Genomic DNA, 14,436 nt, shown 5'->3' on the forward strand with positions numbered 1-14,436 from the left:
CACACGGCATTTAACACATTACATTCCAAGAATGGTTTGAACATGGTTGGCAATCGAATACATGGTCTTTAATGGGTGTGCCGCCATGTCATGTGCCTTTCTCCCTTGCTTTGCAGTTTCATTCTTATGCATTTCGTTTTTCAATTCATTGTGTAGATCAGTTATTTAATTAATAGCAGACAAACATTCAACGCTTATTCTAGAAAGTCACTAACCGACGTTTGTTGTCAGGGAGAAATTCCTTGTGGAGAAGCGTTACAAGAGCAGATAACGACTTATCTCTTCTCGAGCTGATGTATTCCATCAGAGTCCTGTTCTGTCGCTCCACTCCATTGTTCGTGTGAAACGTGATGTTCACCTTGTCAGAACGGTAAAACCACACCCAACGCTGAAACCCACCAACAAGTTCATTTTATATTGAACTAGCCTATACTGTTAAAATTATCGTACTTTTACTGTCAAAAGAGTAGTAAAATATTGCTACCTTGTTGTAGTATCTGAAATTACTGGCTATTTTGTAGTATATTTACCAGACTAAGACGTCTTTTTACTCTAAATGTAGTATGGAAGATGGCTATCAACGCAAGTAAAACTACTTCGATTGCAGTAAATACAAAAGTAGCATGATTAGTAAATTTACAGGTAATACATGAGTAAAAAAATTACTACCTAGCTTTGTAAAACAAATTACGATTCGGAAGTTATTTTGCTGCCCGTCGAAAGGACAGTAAAATTTTTAGGGTGGTTCTATTGCACACAAACCTTCTTTTCTGTAAGCCAGACATTCTCAACATAATTCCGGAGTTTCGAATTGCTGATCCAACAATTGCTGTCCTTCAACTGGTTTAACGTTTCTTCAAAAGACTGCTCGCTCTCGGCTCTTGCTAGTGCTCGCAAGAATGTCAGCACAGTTGCTTTATCATCACGAACGCCATTGTCACTTTTCCTGATCCACCTTTCCCAGGCTTGTTCGCGATGAAAGGCACAGAGTAACACGGAGCAGCCTGCGGAACAAGAAGTTGTGGGTACTGAGTGGTAAAGTGACGACACAAATTCAAGAGCATTGAGCAATGCAGACAGCACACAAGCAATGAAAATGTGAATGCAATTCACTAACTTGAAAAAACGCTTTCGATCGCCTTGATTTCCGCCTCACATTTATCGGTCATGAAAAATGGAGGGTTCCAGTCTTCTAACCACTCCTTTACAACAGAAAGTGCTTCTGCTATATCCGAAGCTTGTTTATTTTGGATAATAAACGTAGCAACAACCTGGTAACCAACATTAGTTTTGACACAAAGAAAAAATAGGGGAAGGGAATACCTGGACGTCTTGTAAGTTGCATCCAAGAGGCAAATGCCTTGGCCGTAACGATGCAACAATCGTCTTTGCCAACCCATTTGGTGAACAAATAACAAATTCTGGGCGCATTGCATCACAGGAAGTCCATCAGAATTGGTGCTAATCGACTGTGAATCCCCTGCAACGTAGGGTCGAAACAATATATTGTCGTTAGGCCCGCATGTTTTCTTCCACTCTTAAACTAAAACGTGCAAATTTTCTTGATCCATTTTGGATACCTTTTGCTTTGTGTACGCACCAAAGAAGTGATTCTGGATGTCCTTTTTGGTGGGGTTATACCGCCGATTAGTTTCAAGGGGCATTTCAACATCTTTAAACAGTACATGTTGAACATACGACTTCAGACCACGTTGAAGTTCTGGAATGCTACTTATTCCGTCCGCCACCATTTCCTGTATTTTTGCAATTAGCCTCCCATCGATTCTTTGAAGAGGCCCTGCATTCTGCAACAACAAACACAGCTTGATGGTTAACGCACAAAGTACCTGTTACATCACTGTAACCAAAAAGCCAATCACGTCATGCAATTATGTAAAGTAAACCAACCTCTCCGACAACATGGCCGCTGTGGTCACGGCGATCAGGAAATTTGATGCTCCAGTGAACCTCTTTTTTGACATTTTGAGCATCACTGGCTAACGCATGTTTGAGACGTTCACAAATGCCACGGCGTGATGCAAAGACAGGAAATGAAGAAATCTGAAGCAAAAATAAACTCTTTTTCCTGAAACAATGATTGTCATAACAATATGTTAAGAACAAGCATCGCCAATAATCATTGGTGACAAGTGTACTGAGTGATGTCACTTACCGCAAACTCAGGAAACTTTGTAACTTCCTTAGCGTGAATGCGCGCTGAGCAATTGAACTTCTTCGAACCTTGCGGGCACAGGTTCCTACGGGAAATGTTGTGATCTGATAGCTGTGAAAACATGAATCGTAACTCTTCTCACTTCAACAAACCTGAAAATCCTTATACCACATTTAAAGAACTCTCCACTCAATTGTTATTACTTTCACAGCTAAGTTGAACAACCTAGACAGTACATAGAGGAATCACAATAAAGCTTGACAGGTGAGTAAAAAATGATAAGGATTAATAAAATGTCATTACGGTACTTTATTTCTTTTTAGTTAATGCAAAGCCATATCTGAAGTGAATTATTGAACACAAGTATCCAGAAAAGTAGCGTAGCCTACAGCTCGGGAAACCGCCAACTCTCGTTTTCTATCATTCTGCACTTTGTGGTAGTCTTTCCCATGCTGACACATCAATGTAACACTTCTGGATTTGATGTACGGAGTATCAGATGAAAGATCCCATTGAATACGACTCTTTGCAATATCTATCAACACATACACAACATTTAAGGAATTTGTTGTAATGAAATATGGAAGAAGTGATGTGAATTTTACTACCTTCTTTCTGCCAAAATAAAAAATTGAAAAACGAGACAGTCACGTCAAGTTTTACCACAAGTAGTTTTGCTGTATGTGATGAACTTGGTGGATGTTGAAGTTTCAAATAGCAGCACTGAAGATTGAACCTCATCAAATGAAGGTAAGTTGTGCTGGAACAAATTTAATAGGAATTGACAATGCTAACCTTCAGTAGACACAACATACAATTACAGTAGCTACGTGAGCAACAATGCAAAATCACATACAAAATCAATTACATTGAATCACTGAGTTTCATGTACACGATACATCATTGTAAATACAAACCCGAACAAACGTATCATGGTCAGAAGTATCATAGCTTCCGTTAACTTCTGCAGAGTTCTGAAAGATGCAAAGAACATTTGTTATGACACAAAATAATCTCCCGATACGCTCTTTTTCAACCTCACTGTGGACATTCACCTGACATGGATGGTTGTGTTCATTTAGATTAGGAAAGGTAACACAGCATCCAGTCGAGCTTAACCTTGTTGTATTTCCTTTCAATACTATTTGCAGTTGTTTACTCATGTCCCGTTTGGTCGTGGAAGTTTGTGTAGATACCTTAATAAAAACAGAGGGAATGTGATATGAATGCAATCGTCAAAACCGAGTAGGCCTATGACATAGAAATACTTGGAAAATTGGAATTACCTTAAAACGAAAAATCATGGACAGAGAAATATTGCCAACATTATGATAAATGAAAATAAAGAGAATTTCGACACTTTACACCCTGATTAACGTAAAGTCAATAGAGGAACCGCGTAAAGCAGATACAAAAGCATCTAATTTAGTGAAAAAAATTATATGCTGTTTAATATTTTCGTGCTTTTTATTGTTGCAACTGTTGGTTGTATGACCTAATAACCTTCACAATTTGCATAGAAATTGTCATTATTACAGCTCGCAGACTAATTTGTTCCTTAGCAACCACATAACATCAATAGTCATTTTCTGAAGTGAACTGCTGCAAATTTTACTGATACTATGAGCTAATGAAGTTGTACTGAAGTTTCAAATTAAATTTTTTTTCACTAAATTTTGATAAATGCTCGTAAAAGCGAAACTCTATGTATTGCATATGCATTAAGTTACCTTATATTCTGGAAATTCAGCAATTTTCCACAGTTTAATTGTGGCATTGCACTGATCCGTCACCATGACCTGTTATGAAAATCATAGGATAAGTTGATTTTAGCCAAAACATTTGTAGATGTGCATTCCATAGTAGGTTGAAATACAAATTTTATGGTACTGTATTTACCTGAGTGCTTTGCTGTGAAGCAGCTTTTTTGGATGAACATTTGAAGTGGACATATTCCAACTTGACGTATGGTGTGTCCTCTCGCCAATAAATCACACTACTTGGCACTTCTGCATAGCAACATGTTTAGCAGTTAAAACAGTATACAAAATAAATACATTTGTATATCTTTATAGCATTCTTTTTATTGGAGTCAGTAAACAGTTTCCTCTTTTGTGATGCCTAACCTCGAAAGCCCAAAGGAATGTCAAACAAACAATAATCTGTTATAAAACTAACATGGTGTACAATACAGGCCTATTGTCTTGATCTAAGTAGAGTTGCAATCAACCAAATTTTCATTTTGTGATGGTAGCCTACAAAAATAATATACCGTACTGTACGTAACATTGAAAACCACCAACCCTACTGCATGAATATGGTAAAAAATAAATTGTCTCAAAACATAGATTGGTTGTGACCCAAACCCTGCCTTTGGTTACCGCTGGACATGTCACTTGGTCCAATCAATAACACCACATAGGCGTATGGATTTGGCAAACTAGATGGAAAAAATACAAAAGAGGTCAGTGAAGTAGGCTAGGCTACTTTGAATCAACAAAGCTTTTACACCTGAAAACTGCGTGTCTTTAAGAAACGAGATGAAAAGTTGATGAAACAGAACACATTTGTAAATCTTTATAGCATTCTTTTTATTGCAGTCAGTAAACCATTTCTTCTTTTGTGATGCCTAACCTCCATTTTGGTGAAAGAAAAAGGCTTATTACTGTAGTATGAATATCAACACTTAGTACACTAGTTAGTTACAATGATAGGATGTTAAAAATCAATATTAACATGGCATCGTATGCTCGTTTCTGAACAACAAGAAGTTTTGTTCCTGCTTTTGCTTCGTACTCTTCAATGGATCTCATGGCATCTTCCACTGAAGGCAACCACTACAACAATAAATAATTTAAGGTAGCAAGTATAAGGTAGCTGATAGTTCGAAGCTTCATTTTTTCTTCTTTCCTTCTACTATATAAGAACTTCATTTAGGTTTGTTTTATTCTGATGATTGATCCAGATGAGTCAGAACAAAAGAACTGCAGCTTCGAGCTACATTTCACTTACTGTTTCAAAGTTCTGTACAACGTATATTAAATGTGAATTTAGAAGCAGTAAAATGGTTGAATATTGGTTGGAGAACTGTTAAAGATTCAATCAATCAATCAAGTGTGAGACATTACATACATTAGGGTGCATCAAACGCCCTTAGGTTCTTGGATTATATTGCCTATTCTCTCACATGTTACTCAAATATTTACTCAAATATTCTCTCAAAATTTAATTGGCGTTGTGATAAATTTTTGATGAAAATTTGAAAAAAACGTACATTTCCAATACATTGTATGACAAATCGCGATTCGTAAATACATAATTGTGACAAAAATGCACATTTACTTTGTATGCCAAATTTTTATGCCTCATACCAGACAGTTCCTGACATATATTATATATATATACCTGAGTGCTTTGCTGTAAAGCTTCTTTTGGTCGACATTTGAACTGGACATATTCCAATTTAATGTATGGTGTATCCTCTCGCCAATAAATCAGGCTGTTTGAAATTTCTGCAATGATTTTAGCAATGTGTTTGGCTTTAGTTGTTGAACAATATACGATACATAATGAAAATGTTGCATATTAATACACCCAGTGGTGCTTTTTTAATTGTCATATCAATTTATTTTTTTTTCATTAATGTGTCCGGAATGAAAAAAAGATACAATTAGTTGCAATAGTCAATACGCCAGTATGTTAATGAACAGGAAAAGGTGACATGGCCACAAAACTCTGTCCAGCAACACTCGAATCCTGATAAAAGCACTTCTCGTTGACATATTAGCTTACAATTTTATGCCAGTTGAAAGTGAAGATGCCACTTTTTGAAATAAAAAAATTTGAGTACTTCTAAAAACATTACTTCAATACCAATAAACAAGTCACATAGTTGCCCTAAAAAGATAACATTTACACAAGGTGGGCAAGTTGTACAGATCAATGTGGAGGCAGGGTGTGAAGACGATTGCGACACTTGGAGGTGAATCCGGCCCCCTCGTTAACGGGGACATCACCGGATTAAATCTGGACTACTACTACACTACACACTAGAAGTTATGATAACATTATAATAGCTAAATAAACTTAAAAATCTCTACTGTCAAATAATTTTTGAATGGACACAATTACATTGATGGTTGCAAATTTGTACATGGACTCTATATTTGTAAAAAAAAAAGGTAAACTTCAACAGTTTAGTATGAATTTTGAAGGATGTTATGTAGCAAACAACATTCACACCATATGCTCGTTTCTGTGCAATAAGAAGTTTTGTTGCTGTTTTCTCTGTATAGTCTTCAATAGACTTCATGCCATCTTCCACAGAAGTGAACCACTACAACAATAATAATAATTGTAAGCACTGGCAAGTAAACACAGTGCAACCACACGCCATGTACCCAGGTAGCAATAGTCGGCGTGCAGCTGGCGTCATCAGGGCGGCGAGCGCTCACATTGGCGACATCGAAAATCGTTAGCTGTAGGACAGCGCCTCACTGGCAAATATCGTCATGATTTTTTTTCTTTAAAGTCATGACGATATTCGCCAGTCAGGCGCTGTCCTACAGCTAACGATTTTCGATGTCGCCAATGTGAGCGTTTTCTGCTAGCTCTGCGCCGTCGACTTTCGAGCGAGAGACGCGCTTTCGATTTTCGCTCGCTTTCCGCTGGCAACGCGCAGTCGAGTTTCGTCAGATGGTGTTGGTTTCCTACGAAAAGCCGAGCTTCGCGCTTGATTAGAAAAATTTCGTCATCATACCGTTTAGTTGCGCTTGATTGAAGTCACGTGCCATTTCAAACACGCGGTTGATTTGATTTGAAGAGCCTGTTTGTCTGATTAATTGTCTTTTCACTCTTTTGCGCTTGCTCAGTTGTTGGGTAGACCACTGCTGTACAATAAAGCTTACTTTGCACTAATTTTGCTGTACCAGGTTACGCCTACAGCATGTAAGAAAGTGTCGAAAGAGGGAACTGTGTCCTAGTTTATTGTGGTTTAACCTTAATTACATGAAGATTTAAGCAAGCTAACAAACGCTTTCTTTTTGATCTGGAAGAAAAGTTAGAAGCAGATGCGGATGTTTTGGCAGCTATTGTAAGTCACTGTAGGCCTACTCATTTGCTATACACTTTTATGCCACAAGCTACAATGCTACATGTGTGGTAGGCCATGTCGGAATAGGTACATGCAATCATATTTCGACATGGCTACACCAGCCTTATGTCATGCAACAACCGATCAGTTAAATTCTAACATGACGTGTTGACAAAATATTTGTTATTGCACCTATAAAGTAACTGTTGTCATATTAGTTACATGTTTGTTTTCGCTTTGCAGGTGGTAACTACAGTAAATCATACTCAAAAAAGATTAGAACCTCCCAGACAGCAAAACTCGTCATTTTTACATTGATGTGACGTCTACGGACATTGAACCAATGTAAAAATGACAGATTTTGCTGTCTGGGCTTTTAATTATTCAACTGCTCAGTTTCAATTTTTAAAACTTGTTTGTTTTGCTCTAAACGCTTCCACATACATTTTGTGTGCAGAAATACTTTAGTTTGTAAAATAGAATCATGTTTATTAAACCAATTTATGATGATTTTTAAAGAATAACCCAACGATTAACCAATATATAGAACGTGTGGTTGTTTGGTTTGAGTTCACGATCTAGACTTCGCTTGTTACCTTGTTCAGTTCTAAACTGACTATTGAGTAACGCGTGGATGTTCATTTAACAGCGATGGAAAATAACGGTTGGAGGAAATGATTGTACGGAAACTGTGTGGAGAGTTATGCGACTTTTAATGAATGACGATCTGGCCGCTCAGTTCAATTGAAGTGGAAAAAACGAAAAAACTGCCTTTCTTGATCTGAAAATAAAAAAGTGTTATTTGGTAAGTTTGTATTTATATAATTGTATATTTAAGTAGTTTTACGAGCTACCGTCAGTAATAAGTGCTGCAATGCTATTGCTAACACCATGCATACTACAGTACGATGGTGGAAAATGCCAGGCTTCTTTGTTTTTATGAATGGAAGTTAAATATAAATCAAATCAACTGAGGATTGACAAATTGGAAGATTTATCAAGGAATGGAATATTTTTCTGTAATATAAACGTTAAAATGTGACAACGTCCTGTAATATATCAGTTTCTACTATTTAGCCATGCCTTCCCAATGTCACATGCGTGGTTGTTGTTGCAGGATAAAACACTGGTTTCAGCAGCACCTTATCACAAAAGATATTTCAATAATACTGAGTATTATCACTGATGAATTATATTAAACCCTCTCCCCCACCGATGTGACGCTAACGTAACGCTTTACATACCCCCCCCCCGTCGCAGGCGTTACGTAATATTTGAACGTTCCCTAATTACAATTTTGTTTTATTACTACCCGTCTTGCTACGTCATAGGGGGGTTTATACAGTACATTTAATTGTAATGAACCCCGCTTATGTCCTCATGCAGGTTAAGGACACTTGCCATCGGTTCGATCCCTAATAATGAGTTAGTAGTGTAATTAAGTTGTTGTTGTGAGCGAAATTGTTTTCACAGAGAGCTCATATTGTATTATTACAGATGTGATTCGAAGGCAAGCCAAGGCGACGGACAAAGTTTTCAAATCTGCAGTGAAGCGGTATTTGAAGGCGGCTGGTGACAGAAATGAAAAAAAAAAGAACCGGGCAAACAAAACTTCCGGCGCAGATAAAAATTCGGACGATACATGAACGCTATCTGTTTTTTGATTGTCTGTTGACCTTTTAGTGTTCTCTTTTAACATCTTGCTGCGAATTATTATTTTTGCGTGCCTCTTAATTCGGTTTGCTTCCTTCGTACAGTAGTTGTATTTGGGAAAATCTTATCCCGACAAGCTATTGCCAAACACTGTTGTGCCGTCTATGCACTAATATTAATTCTTGTGGTGAAGTCGAGTTTAATGTTATTAATCATTTAATTAATATCTTTAATGTTGTTATTCAAACGTGTTTTCGGAGGGGTGTTTTGCCGCCAGTCCTAATCCCTAACATTACCCCGAACCAAAGCTCTTTGGCGTCAAAACGACCTGTTCCCATTTTTTTTATATTTACCTAATGGATGTCGGAACGCAATAATCACTCATGATTGTTGGTATACTGCATGTATCCTATGTGGATGTTTGAATTTTGTGCTATCTGGCTTTGAAGGTTGCCAGCATGACAGCCACAACAGATGTGCAAACGAAAATGCGTTATGGTCGTCGTTCAGGTGGCCCTTCCCTATAATTGTGGTTGCCGTGCTGGCAACCCTCAAAGCCAGATAGCACAAAAAACTCATTAATTTGAATTTCCCTGCTGGCTACGTATTAATCTTTATTACATCATAGAGTACAGTGGAAGTAATAGTAGTGTTCTTGATGTTGCTGTGTATTTTCTTCCAGTGCTGTGATTTTGACGTATTGCAATACCTATCATATAATTATGCTTATATAATTATGATACTGTCGTATGTAGTAAGTTACACAATTGGTTTCTAACCGGGAGTAAATTTTACTCACCCCTACCCTAGGCCTAAGGTAAATCTTGCAAGCAAACATTTTAATCAAACTCATTATAGTTTGGAAAACCAAGAAAGTTTTTTTTAATAAAATTTTTTGCTTAAAAATTATTGTTTCGCGAAAACTGTCAAAATTCACTTAACACCTGCTGGGCTTTTACAAATAATCTCATGTTTATAGTCTTTAGCTTTGCTCTGACATGGCTTGGACTTGTAAATTGTTCTGTTATTTGTATTACAAATGATCAGAAAAACCGCCATTCATTATTACTGAAACATTTTTTAGCATTGTGTTACGAAAATGGAGCTGTGGTAAGACAGTGTATTAAAAATCTTCATTGTTTTCGTTGTTTTACATTCTTGAATTGCGTCTCGCTTTAACCACAAAAAGACAATTAATACACGAAATGCTTCAAAAAGTTTTAGTGTTTTGTTTTGATAATTTCGCAAACAACAGCTGCTGCTGGTGGCCGAAAAAAAAAGGGCTTCAGCAGGGCGACATTCGTCAGTCCAGCGACAACGCGCGCAGCCGCAAAAACGTGCCAGTAAGTTTTGCGAAATTCGTTGGCGTACAGACAGCACGCCGTTAACTAACTTGAGCGACTTTCGCGATCGAGGCGCTTACGCACAGCCGACTTTATTGTCGAATTTCGCCAGCGTTACGCCGGCTATGCGATGAGCAGATCGGTGGCGGCTGGCTGGCGATTATCGCTGGCGCGTCGCCAATAACTTCGCTAGCGTGGAGCTGGCTAGACGCCAATCTTTGCTACTTGGGTAGCTGACAAAACAAGTAGGCTAAATTATTGAACTCCAAAGTACACCACCACTATTAGTTGAAATACATACTCTAAAGATCTAAATGAAATATGAGCACTTTTTGTATTGTTTTTGATTACTCTTAAGAATAGATCTGACTCTACTGTAACAAACCTTACCTGAGTTTCATGATGATCATTCATGATGCGGGCTATTTGCGTTTAACAAACCTTACCTGAGTTTCATGATGATCATTCATGATGCGGGCTATTCGCCTTTTCCTGCTATGAAGCTAAACAAAAACAAGCCAGCTATCAAGCTAATGCAAAATGCAAATGTGAAATGTCGTCAATTTGGTTTTCGCGCGTTTTTTGCGTTCTTACGTCACATACAACGTAGCTTCTGATTGGCTCCAGGTTTTCCTGACAATTACTGAAACTTTGCTATTAAAGTGCTTACCAAATTTATCTACAGTCCGATTTAAATTTATCTGGCAATACCAATTTTGGGCAAATTTTTGAAAAAGTTTTCCCGCGCTTTTTCAAAGTGAACAGCAAAGTTTTTGCTCTCCAGGTCTAAATATATAAGTTGGAATCAAGAAAAATTTAGGCCTGGAGAATAGCTAGATTTGTACAAATTGAGAAAGGAATTTAATTGTAGTCATTTTAGTCGAAAAATTTTTAAAATCGATAAAGAACTCGCGGAGAAGGGACAATTCAAAGAAACCTTGATTTAGCCTAGCTAGTAGCTACAGTATAAAGGCCTACCAGTGAATTCAGCAGCCATTTTTCTATTTGCATATTCTGAGTTGGATCGCTCATGGATAGCCACTTTTAATATTGAATATTGAAGACAAAGTAAAGAGAAGTCACAAGAAATGTTTTTGTCCTTTTTATATTCCACCCAACCGTAGTCAACCTTCATTTTCACTCAACCAAGTTCAAACCCTACCCAGGCTTGGTGCTGCAATCATCGACTCAAAGGAATGTTGTTTATGGTTACCAAATCAAATTTTTAAAGAAATGAATCTGGACTGTTCATTGTACCGTATGTTACAACCCCGTTTTTGTTTAATTTTGTTTTGTTGGCCAATAGTTTGTAGTTCTGCGCAATTTTGAATTTATAGGAATGTAATCAGCTCGGTCTGACTGATTTTATAATTTTTGCCTAATTTTCATATTTTATGACGCAACAATAATATTTTTGAAAATTTGACCTTTCGAGCTGTTCCTTCGCTTGCTTTTTCTATTTTTATTTCCCCATGTTACAGTAGGCCTAATTGATGTCCTAATTAGGCTACTTGATCCATTAACTGCAACAGACCACATTTTGTTTTCAAAGCTGCATATGTTTAATTTTAATACCACCGTTTTAAACTGAAATTAAATGATTAAAGTTTGTCTGAATAAAAAGTAGTAGGCCTACATCAATTACAGATAGGCTAATATTCACTAATCATCTTATATGTTATTGCGCTCAATTGTGTCTTTGTTTTTTTCTACAAGTCGTGCGGTCACGCTGAACCGGTTTCCTTAATTTTTTATCTTTCGGGGGGTCTTCTGTGACATCACAATTCATTTTTTGACTTGCCTATGAAGACTCAAAGTAAAAAGTTCAGGAAACTTGTAATTTTTTTTTTTTTTAATTTCTTTTCAATTTTATTTTTAATTGTTGGCGCAAACACGTAGTGAACGGCAAACTAACAAAAGGGAAACTGGAAAAATAACTAAAACGTAATTTACCGATGCTTGACATTTGTCACATTAAGAACAGAGAAGCAGCTGACTCGATGACTGATATAGTTTTTCGCTGCTTCCTGTCTGTTGTGGTACCTAGATGGCTATGGTGCTATTCTATTCATGTTGTGTATAATTGTACCGTGCTATTGTTGCAACAGACAAAATAAAAGTTTTCTCTCTCTCCGAGATTCTGGATTTTACACGCTCTAATTGGTTAAAAATTATCCTTGAAGCTCCACCTCTTTTGGTATTTTACAGCAATTTTTGAATCTGTTTGGGGCTGCATGGAAAACAGCCCCGAATACCTTTACAGAATTTTTAAAGTTAGCTTTTATTTTGCAGAGTAGCGATGAGCCATGAATGTAGAAGTGTTAGCTATAGAGTTAGGGTATTCAACAGGTTATAGGAAGTGCTAGTCCAGCCGAGGGCATCTCAAAATCACTTGAACCTTGTATGCAACGGCTAGGCTAGTCAAGACTATGCTCAATACTAGTAGCCTAAATTTTGTCTAAAAAGCAATTGGCCTACTGTTAGTTTTTTTTATATACAGCTTAGGAATATCATCAACTTTTCAACAAAGTTTGAATGCATTTTTTCAAAATTTGGGGTAAAAACATGCTCAGAACGCACCAAATTCAATGTGATTTTTCTAGGGGACTTCCCCCAGACTCCCCAACAAAATCGTTCGCCTTCGGCGATCGAGCTCAGCAACGGGCTTCGCCCCCCGAACTATTCATTGCAGCCCCACTGCCCAAAAACACCACCAGCTGCCACTGTCAACCAGAAACAGCAATCGGTTTATTTCTTCTCTATTACTCCAAAAAGTTAACCCAATAATCCATCCAATTCAATTTATTTTTCTTTGCTGGCGCGAACATGTAGAGAACGATAAAGTAATCACACGAATTTTACACCAACAAAAGGAGAAGATGACAAAACCAAAAGGTTTAAAATATGCATCAATAAAACGGTTTGAAAAACATAATCTTAAAAATGCACAGCCACCAAACCTAGAAAAGAAAGCGAAAAAAGAAAACTTTTATTTCGTCAATAATAAGATAGACCTACAACACTTGCTAGAGTAGCAAGGGCGATCTCATCTAACACAAAAGAAATTCAAAAAGTGACAAGTTTCCCGAAGTTTTTACTTTGAGAGTCTCGCATTCAAAACTTGGTTGTGATGTCATAAAAGACTCAAAAAAATAAAAATTGCACGAAACCGGCTCAGTGTGACCAGAGCCACTATATACATAGTCTGGAAAGTCATGTTTTGAGGTTGTTGTTTACAGCGCCACCTAGGAGAGCTATGGTTAAATCACAGAATCTGCTTGGAAGGTATGCAAATACAGGCATATTGTCTACTATCAACAGTGAAACTGTTGATGATATTGTGGTTGCAGACTTGTTTTAAACTATTGTAGAATGTTTAGGATGTTAGTTACAGTTATTATCCAGAAAAATTCGTTTGGTCTACTTTTCTGAGGCTTAGTTTAGCATGACTACAAGTAGTTAAAAGATGATGTGACTTCAAATTACTAAGGAATTGATTAGTTTATAGTTTGAAGTAGTGGTCTTTAAAGTTCATAAGTTTCAATGTATCAAGTGTATACAGCAGCTTACTAATGGAAGGGTTTAATTAGTAAATAATTGTGGAAGCTTTAAGTTGAAGTAGGCTTGAAATTTGTACCGTAATTGGCAGATGCTACTTAGCCAGCATCATTTTCAAAAACATTGATTGATCAACTAATTCAGTTGACAGTTATTTAAAAAAAGTGTATAAAGATACAACAAAAGTTGATAGGTTTCAATCTGTGGCACTCAAAATAGCCACTCCCAAAAATAATTTGTAAACAAAGAGCATTAGCAAGACAATTTTGAGTAGGCTACTGTACCGGTAAGTATGCAGGTTCAGTAATTTAAAGCAACAATGTCACAAAGGTTACAAGTCCTGAGATTTAACTTAAAACTAGTTAGGCTGAGGGAAGATACAGCAGAATCAGAAAGGCTACCGTAACGTGTTCCGTATTTGAAGAACCTGGTTTGCGACATATATAGCATCTTAATTGATTACGTACAGACTGGAAATTTGATTGAATAGACCAGTTAAGGCAGTTATGCTGACAAAGGTTATGTTTTGTTTATTTCCTTTGTGTTGTAATTTCCTGTTATCTTAAGCATGCCGTTCTTTGAAGATCAATTAGTCTACTTTGAGACTACTAGCAGAC

General features: G+C 37.0%; 2 protein-coding genes across 3 annotated transcripts; both read right to left on the minus strand.

Moving 5' to 3' along the window:
* Positions 1–804: 804 nt before the first annotated feature.
* Positions 805–4,615, minus strand: LOC145767293 (uncharacterized). 2 transcript variants are annotated; one of them, XM_082579087.1, is made up of 11 exons: positions 4,073–4,615; positions 3,904–3,972; positions 3,229–3,369; positions 3,091–3,147; positions 2,837–2,933; positions 2,563–2,708; positions 2,174–2,284; positions 1,909–2,061; positions 1,601–1,805; positions 1,324–1,480; positions 805–1,004 (listed from the first exon to the last, which is right to left on the minus strand). In XM_082579087.1, exons 2-11 carry the CDS (start codon positions 3,967–3,969, stop codon positions 938–940), a joined length of 1,200 nt encoding a protein of 399 aa, XP_082435213.1. In that variant the 5' UTR covers positions 3,970–3,972; positions 4,073–4,615; the 3' UTR covers positions 805–937. The 2 variants fall into 2 exon arrangements, 1 of the variants encoding a protein (XP_082435213.1); XR_014288758.1 differs by having other exon boundaries at positions 867–1,004; positions 1,581–1,805; positions 4,073–4,613.
* A 174-nt stretch (positions 4,616–4,789) lies between these two features.
* On the minus strand, positions 4,790–6,554 carry LOC145767294 (uncharacterized). The gene is made up of 3 exons (XM_082579088.1): positions 6,416–6,554; positions 5,579–5,685; positions 4,790–5,010 (listed from the first exon to the last, which is right to left on the minus strand). The coding sequence occupies exons 1-3, from the start codon at positions 6,483–6,485 to the stop codon at positions 4,876–4,878; spliced, it is 312 nt and encodes a 103-aa protein (XP_082435214.1). The 5' UTR covers positions 6,486–6,554; the 3' UTR covers positions 4,790–4,875.
* Between the last annotated feature and the right edge of the window lie 7,882 nt (positions 6,555–14,436).

The sequence above is a fragment of the Aplidium turbinatum genome, chromosome 3, assembly GCF_918807975.1.
Source record: "Aplidium turbinatum chromosome 3, kaAplTurb1.1, whole genome shotgun sequence".
Classification (NCBI taxonomy): Eukaryota; Metazoa; Chordata; class Ascidiacea; order Aplousobranchia; family Polyclinidae; genus Aplidium; species Aplidium turbinatum.